General features: G+C 35.6%; 1 protein-coding gene across 1 annotated transcript in view; it reads left to right on the plus strand.

Annotated features, from left to right (window-relative positions):
• Nucleotides 1-8,193, plus strand: part of LOC107551176 (oxysterol-binding protein-related protein 10-like) — a 43,461-nt gene that overhangs the window by 20,397 nt on the left and 14,871 nt on the right. The window contains exons 5-6 of the mRNA XM_016232701.1: nt 3,447-3,669; nt 3,910-4,052. Of these exons, the coding sequence (XP_016088187.1) occupies nt 3,447-3,669; nt 3,910-4,052 (366 nt within the window). The remainder of the gene's footprint in view (nt 1-3,446; nt 3,670-3,909; nt 4,053-8,193) is intronic.

Consider the following 8,193-nt stretch of genomic DNA (forward strand, 5'->3'; position numbering starts at 1 on the left):
TATATATATATATATATATATATATATATATATATATATATATATATATATATATATAATAAATAAAATGTGTTTAAAAATATAAATATAAAATATCTAATTTAAAAAAATTTAATTTATAAAATAAAAAAATTGAAAAAGATTTCACAAATGACACTTTTTCTGTATGTTTGAACATTGGAGACTTACAGACCCCAAACGTGGTGTATTTGAAATATATTAATTTTGGAATGTCAAAATTAAGTTCCAATAACATTGCATGTCCTTTAAGAGCATGTGCGAGAGAGAAAAAGAAATGATGTGTGTGTGTAAAAGTGACAGTGATGGAGAGTGACTGAGAGAGCTATAACCTTTCTTACTATGAACACTTTGACGGCGAAAAATGAAAAAGACACGACGAGAAAGACAGATTTTGAGAAGGAGGGACCAGAGAGGGGGAGGTAAAAAGAGCTGGAGTACTATTGATTTTCTGTTCGTTCTACAATATCGCTTCATGAGTAAAACACCCTGAGAGGTGTGCTATAATTATCTGTGCTTTATGTCAATACTCCAAAAATATAGCCAAAACCTCAAGAATATAGAAGACAGACATTTATACTCTTACTTACTCTTCAATAATGTATTATTATATACTCTGAAAGGAACTATGGTAAGGCCAGACCTGAACCTGAGTCACCTGCATTAGCATTTCATTAACTAATGTGCTAAACACTGGTTACATTCTTCCCATTTGGTGTTCCAATTCAGAAAGAAATGTATACAGGTTTATAACGACATGACACAGAGTAAATGCTGACAGAATGTTCATTTTTGGGTGAACTATCCCTTTAATGCTATTTAAGTCTTTTTCTCTTAGCATTATGCAACAGTTTTGAGTCTGTGTGATCTCTCAGCTCCGGAATCTCGATCTGTACTGAACCTGTGCACAGGGATCCATGGGAATTCTGTGCTGAGGGCAGGTGACAGCTGTGATGCCTCTCTCTTTCCTTTAATACTCGTTTAAAAAAAAAGAAATGGCTCAAGGAGAGCGTATAGATGCATCAATTTTTCATGAGAGCTGGGTTATGAGCAACTGCAAAATCTCTTCTGTGCTCAAAGTTTGCCATGTTGTAGCAGACAGGCAGGACAGTTACTATAAAAATCCCAAAAGTATTTCACTTGTCGTAGAAAGAGCTGGCAGTGATATCCCTGTTTCAATGAATTATTTAAAGATGACGTCATATGCGACAAAACTGTCTAACCTGTTAAACCACATTTAAAGAGATCGTTTACCTGAAAACAACAGTTCTGTCATCATTTACTCACTAGATGCTTTTATTCAGCTGGGATGCATTAAATTGTTAAAAAATGACAGTAGAGACTTGTAATGTTACAAAAGATATCTAAATATAAATTATGTTCCTTTGAACATTCTATTCATCAAAGAATCTTTAAAAAATGTGTGTCATGGTTTACACTCTAGATAATATTAAGCAGCACAACTGTTTTCAACATTTATAATAATAAGAAATGTTTGTTGAGCACCAAATCAGCATATTAGAATGATTTCTGAAGGATCATCATGTGACTAAAGTGGTGTAATGGCTGCTAAAAATTCAGCTTTGCATCACAGGATTAAAATACATTTGAAAATATATTAAAATAGAAAACAGTTATTTTTAATTGTAATAATATTTCATACTATTAGTTTTTTTTACTGTATTTTTAATAAAATAAATGCAGCTTTGTTGAGCATAAGAATCTTCTTTAAAAAAAAGTGTTTTGAACCGTGTATGTGCATCTTTTATATAATCGTATTTGTTTCTGATTGTTTATTATTATATTTAGATAAAACCTTATCTGTTTCAGTGAGTTAGATATCTTGAGGACACTCTAATGTTCCTTTTAAGAGTGTAAGTTTCCTCCGTTAAAACTACAGCTGTGCTGTAATAGTGTTGCAATCACTGAAGTGTTGGAATGGAGGGAGGAGAGACAGAGAGAGAGAGAGAAATATGTGTGCATACCTACAGTGATGAGTCACATCCTGCAAGTTTCTACTCCTCTTCAGCTATCTGTCTGCTTTTCGTTAGAGCTGCTCAATATCCACACCATCACAAGAGCCCACGGTCATTACCTTCATGACAGAATCAAACAGAGGTGGCAAACACCTCCCAAACGTTCCCTCACGACTCATTTCACGATCCTGTGTCACAAAACATCCCGTGTTTCATGCACACTAGAATAAGGGTAAACTCAGCAACATACACCAAAATATGGCATATATTCTCAGTCTGAGGGATATGCAGTTGACAGCATGTGGTTTGTTTTGAACACTTGTGCAGAGAGGAAGATAGGATTGAGCTAATCCAGGAGATTACTTTCACTCCGGGAGGATTACAGGTGTTTCAGTCTGCTCTAAATCTGACACCTGGAATAAAACCCCCTGGATTAGATTATTGTATTACACTTCTCATTTCTTCTGTACCTCAATATGTATCAATTTATTTCTTTATGATTTAATCAGTCAACTTTGCATGACAATTTAAACGTTTTATTTATTTTTTAATCAGTGTTTGTGTGTATATGTGGTCACGAAGGCTGCATGTATTAAAAAAACAGTAATATTGTGAAATAATATTATTACATTGTTAACCATTTTTATATTAACAATACATGCTATGTTAATATATGTAAAAATGTAATTTATTCTTGTGTTGGCAAACTGAATTATTCCAGTCCATTACTCCAGTCTTAAATGCCACATGATCCTTCAGAAATTATTCTAATATGCTGATTTGGTGCTTAGGAAACATCACTTATTAGCAATGTTGAACAGTTGTGCTGCTTAATATTCTTGCATAATATATAAGTATATATGTGTGTGTGTGTGTGTGTGTGTGTGTGTACGTGTTGTACTTGTAGATTCTTGCATCAGTTGTCCATCCATTTTTATAGTAATGTTACAGTTTACATTACTTTGTATTTAGTCAGTATGAAATTAAAAATGAATACATATACAAAAACAATCATAATATACTGTATGTGTCCTTTATTAAAAAAAAAGTTTAATCAAAACTTGCTTCTGGGTCTGAAATGACTTTCCTTTTGGAAGACCTACTTTTAATGATCTATTCATTTCATAATGAATAAGATTAGGTCCTGCCTTAACTCTATTTAGATTCACACAGAAATATTTCTCTCTACAGAAGTAAAATAAGCTACTGTACAAATGCTGTGTACAAGCTGTCAGCGTGCGCCTATGTAAATATTACAGAACTAATTTTATACATTTTTTAAGTGCATTCTAATCAAGGATTCATTTACAGGAGGGCTGTTCTGTAGATAATAGAAAGCTCAACTGAAGTAGCTCTAAATACAAATGTGTGCTGTTCAAATTGATTTAATTAAGATGTTTTAATAGTCCCAATGGAATCGATGAGAAGTCTGTCTTTTAACCTGTTTTTTAGGTCATGTTCCAGGCAGAGGGCCAGCAGAAGAACCTGGTGAATTCCATCGAATCGCTGCCGAGCCGCGGGCCGCTGTCCTCCCTGGACCAGGACCTGCTCCTCCTCAAAGCCACGTCTGCAGCCACACTCAGCTGTCTGGGAGAATGTCTGAGTATCCTTCAACACAACGTCTGCCAGGCGGCCCAACACATCACCCACAGCCACATGCAGGGATCGAATACAGGCGAGAATATGGCACTGTCTGTCTCTTCTGAAATGTGTGATGTGTGTTAGTGCAGTTTGCAGAAATTGTGTCTTCTTATTATATCATATATAAGATTATTGCCTGATTTATAGCATTGCACACATGATTTGAAGTTCAAGGTCCACAGATTTTGTTAATGGTGGATTTTGTAATTAATTTGAATGAGTATTCATGATAAAGCCCTGCTGTGTATGATTAGTGATATCATCCTGTGTGCAGATAACATCTCTAATTGGTCAAGGCCCAAGACTGCCTCAGAAGACCATGTGAAGAACGGAGAATTGACACGTAACAACACCTCAACAATACATCAGCCCCACTCTCCACTTCACAGGAACAAAGAACAGCTCAAAGACACAGAGGTACTCAAAAACACAGATATATTATATTTTTCCTAGCATATTTTACATTATATATAGATAATAGTACCTTTATTTTATTTTTGCTGTTGTCACTGTTGGACAGTATTACTTTAGAAAAGTACTTTAGACACTATTTCGTCTTCTATTTCATTTTATTTTGTTTTTGGAAGGGCAGTAGTTTTCTCATTCATATTTCTGAGGTAGCACTTTCTCCCTCGCCGCCTCAAAGAAAACACCCCTGCAATATAGTCATCATTACACCCATCTTTATCATTCTGAAGCTGGCAGCTCAGTGACGTGCCACTTATCACTTTTAAAGGGAGATGATCTTTCAGGGGTAAAATCTGTCACTGGGATCTGTTCTGCTTTTCTGATAATAGCCTAAAAATCTGAATGGTCTCTGACTCATTTAAAGTCTCCTGTAGAGTTCTTTGAAAAGTTTCAAATACTACTGTGCTATCGTGTGTGCGCTTGCCAGGCTTCTACTGCAAAGGAGTGGAAGAGGAGCACTAATTGGACATGTTCTAGGTTTAGAGTCTGTGGCGGGTGACTGAGGATACGCACAATCCCTCTGGAGCCCTGAATGTGTCAGCCCTTCCCTCTTTTGGAAAACTTTTATCCGCCTGCGTTTCTCTGGAGAAAGGCCAAGGCTGCTGTTTCTTCTGTGTAAGCGTGTGGAAGTGTTTGTTTGCATGCACGCGGTGGCGTATGTATAAATACAAGTTAATTTGTGTGTGTGCGTGTGCCTGAAGGGAGCTAAAACATTTTGCGGTTGCTTTGTGTGTGCTTGTCATTAAATCGGCTCACTATGAGGATGAACATGCTCCCAGAATGCAACAGACAGAATCTGTGCTACTTTTTTTTTTTCTCTGATATACTCAGGATAATGTATCTGTGACTCATACCATTAAACCTTTAAATGATGCTCTGTTGAATATTAAAAAGATGGTGATGGTACGATGCTAAAGACAAACAAATGCACGGTACGTGTGCACTTAAGTTATTTTATTATTAAGTATATTAAGTTAGTTTTGTACATGCAACATCAGCGTCGACTGCTTGGCTCATGGATTATTTGGGGATGAAACGGTTCCAGCACAGACAGTGAAATATGCTGATGTATCTGAGGTCTGAAATTAGTTTATATGAGCTCCATCAATCAATCCCATCATACTGCACATGAGACATGGCTCCAGGCGTCTCCTTTTTTTGGATGTGCAGTGTGTTGTTGTATGGATGCTGTGGCACAGCGCACTGTGGCCGCGTCACACTGCAGGAGTGCTCCGGTGATCTTTTATCACACTCTGGGTATTTTAGCCCTGGAGATACGTAATTATCCGAATTTTTTGTGCTGTGTAATGTGATTGCCAGCTGCAAAAAGCCACTTCAGCTGCTATGGGAATTAAAGGAATAGTTCATCCACAAATGAAAACCTTGTCATCATTTGCTCACCCTCATGTCGCTCCAAACCTCTATGACAGAAATCTTGCTTGTTTGTAGGTGACCAAATACTTATTTTACCGAGGAATTTACCAATTAATTCTTTAAAAATCCTACAATGTGATTTTCTGGATATTTTTTCTCTCATAGTTGAGGTATACCTATGATGAAAATTACAAGCCTCTCTCATCTTTTTAAGTGGGAGAACTTGCACAATTGGTGGCTGACTAAATACTTTTTTGCCCCACTGTATCCATAGAACACAAAATGCGACTTTTTGAAGAATATCCTGGTTGCTGTTTTCAATATATGAAAGAACTTAAAAGACTTAAAGCAGCATTAAAGTAGTCTGTATGAATCGTAAACAATATTTTAAGCTTCATTTGAGTGAACAAAAAAATGAATAAATAAAGGGATGAAATGAAAATTAATTTAAAAAATGAAATTTCTGTCATTATTTTCTCACCATCATGTCGTTCTAAATCCATAAGATTTGGTTAATCTTCGCAACACAAATTAAGATATTTTAAATTATACCTGAGAGGTTTTTTTGTCCGTCCATTGAAAATCCAGTCAGCTAATACTTGGAAGACCCAAAAAGTTCTTAAAGGTTTTGTAAGATTAATCTATGTGATAGCGGTTAATCTATGTGGAATGGAGCGGTTTAATCGGAGTCTTGTGAAGAGATCCAATCACTTTATATGATGAACAGATTTAATTTAGGATTGCAGGATGAACATCACATGCATGTGTCACAAGCTAGATCAAACCTCATTGGTTGTGGAGGGGTGTTTTGTGCCTCTCGGGTGAGATGATTGTTTGTGTGTGGCTTGAAGGCAAACATTTGTCCCCGCCTCTGTTGGGGCCGAAAGGTAACACTCTCAGAAGTACAACAAAGAGGGTTTGATTTTGTGTGCTTGGAAATGGGAAAGATTTTACAGCGGTCAGTTCACTAGACACATGTCTTTCACTAGACATCAATATCTTTGAAAAATATCTAAATGTGCTTTTAATAGGTCGCTTGAGTACATTTTATTTTTATTTTTTTTAAATTTAATTTACCACTAATTTATGACTGAAATAATTCAATCTACTTTTACTATGGCACCAAATAAGCTACATTTTATTATTATTATTATCAATTTAATATGAAAAAAATATTATAATAAGATTTTAAAATGTAAAAAGTAAAATGTAGTTTAAGCTATTACTACTAATCATATTTTGTCAATTTAATGATATGGTAGAGTTCTTTAAAAGCTCTTTGTCTCAGAAACGTGGTTTCATCTTGTTCTCAGTGCATGGGCACGTCTGTTAACCGTATCCCCGAAGACAACGTGCTGCCATGAATTATTATTAATTCATGAAGGTGTTGCTGTTTTAAACACTGCTTTCCCACCAGCCCATGCTGCTTTCCCAGGAGCTCTAACATGTTTTCACGTCACCTGACCAAAGTCAGCTGATTTTTATGATCAGTCCTGAAAAGGAAGATTTCAACAGACAGTCTCCTATCCATCTCTGTATCCTAAGCTGAAGCCTGGAGCTAGAGCTATGTTTTGAGTTGTGCTTGTGAACACAAGACATAGCAGTGTATAATCTGAGATCATGCCATTGACTAATGTGAAGTCTATAGTACACAATTAATCCTCCGACTAGGGGATTTTCTAATTTTTTCTCCCCTTTTTTCTTTCTTCTGTTGCTTATCACACACTGAGTCTGTTTTCTGAATGCAGAATGTAGCAGAGGAGATTCTAGAATATTTTTACTGACTTTTTCTGTTAAAACAAATGAAAATTGATGATGTCAGTCAAGATTTGATCACGTTTTTAATTAAAATGTAATTAAAAATGCAAGTGGACCTTTTTTCAAGATTATATAATGAGGTCAAGTGACTATTGTATGCCATACTTTGTATACTGTGCAGTATCCTAGTGTTCCATAATGAAATACCACACACACATACATACTGTACACACACTAGGTTCAGGAGGTTCCCGTGTAGTCATGTGTGGATCAGGCCATGTCTTGGGAGTGCATATGGGGATTAAACCCATCATCTGAAATGACACTGAACACATCACACACTCAAACCGTACTAACATCATGGCAGATACTGGGATTTTTCTTGCTTTATTGCATTTATACACTACTGTTTTTTTTTCTTTTTGAAAGACATTTTTTATTCTGCTAGGATGCGTTAAATTTATCAAAGTGCTTTACATAAAAGGAAAAGAAAAAAAATAATCACAAGAATAAAACAAGGAATTTAAAAACTTTGAAAATGATAAAAAAAAATTATTTAAGAGGTTTAAAATGAATTTAAAACGGTTAAGAATAGAAAACGATTATACATAAAATATAGTGCAATCAGTTCGGACATTGCACAGTGCTCATTCAGTAAATGCACAGCTAAACAGATGAGTTTTGAGTCTGCATTTAAATGTGACTAATGTTTTAGCACATCTGATCTCTTCTGGAAGCTGATTCCAACTGCAGGCGTCATAACTAAAAGCGGACTCCTTTTGTTTTGTGTGAACCCTTGGTATTTCTAACTGACTCGATCCTAATGATCTGACTGGTCTGTTAGGTTTATATTCAGTGAACATATCTGCTATGTATTTAGGTCCTAGGCCATTGAGTGATTTATAAACGAGTAAAAGTACTTTAAAATCAATCCTAAATATAACTGGAAGCCAGTGTA

This window comes from Sinocyclocheilus grahami, unplaced genomic scaffold (assembly GCF_001515645.1).
Source record: "Sinocyclocheilus grahami isolate Dianchi unplaced genomic scaffold, SAMN03320097.WGS_v1.1 scaffold417.1, whole genome shotgun sequence".
Classification (NCBI taxonomy): Eukaryota; Metazoa; Chordata; class Actinopteri; order Cypriniformes; family Cyprinidae; genus Sinocyclocheilus; species Sinocyclocheilus grahami.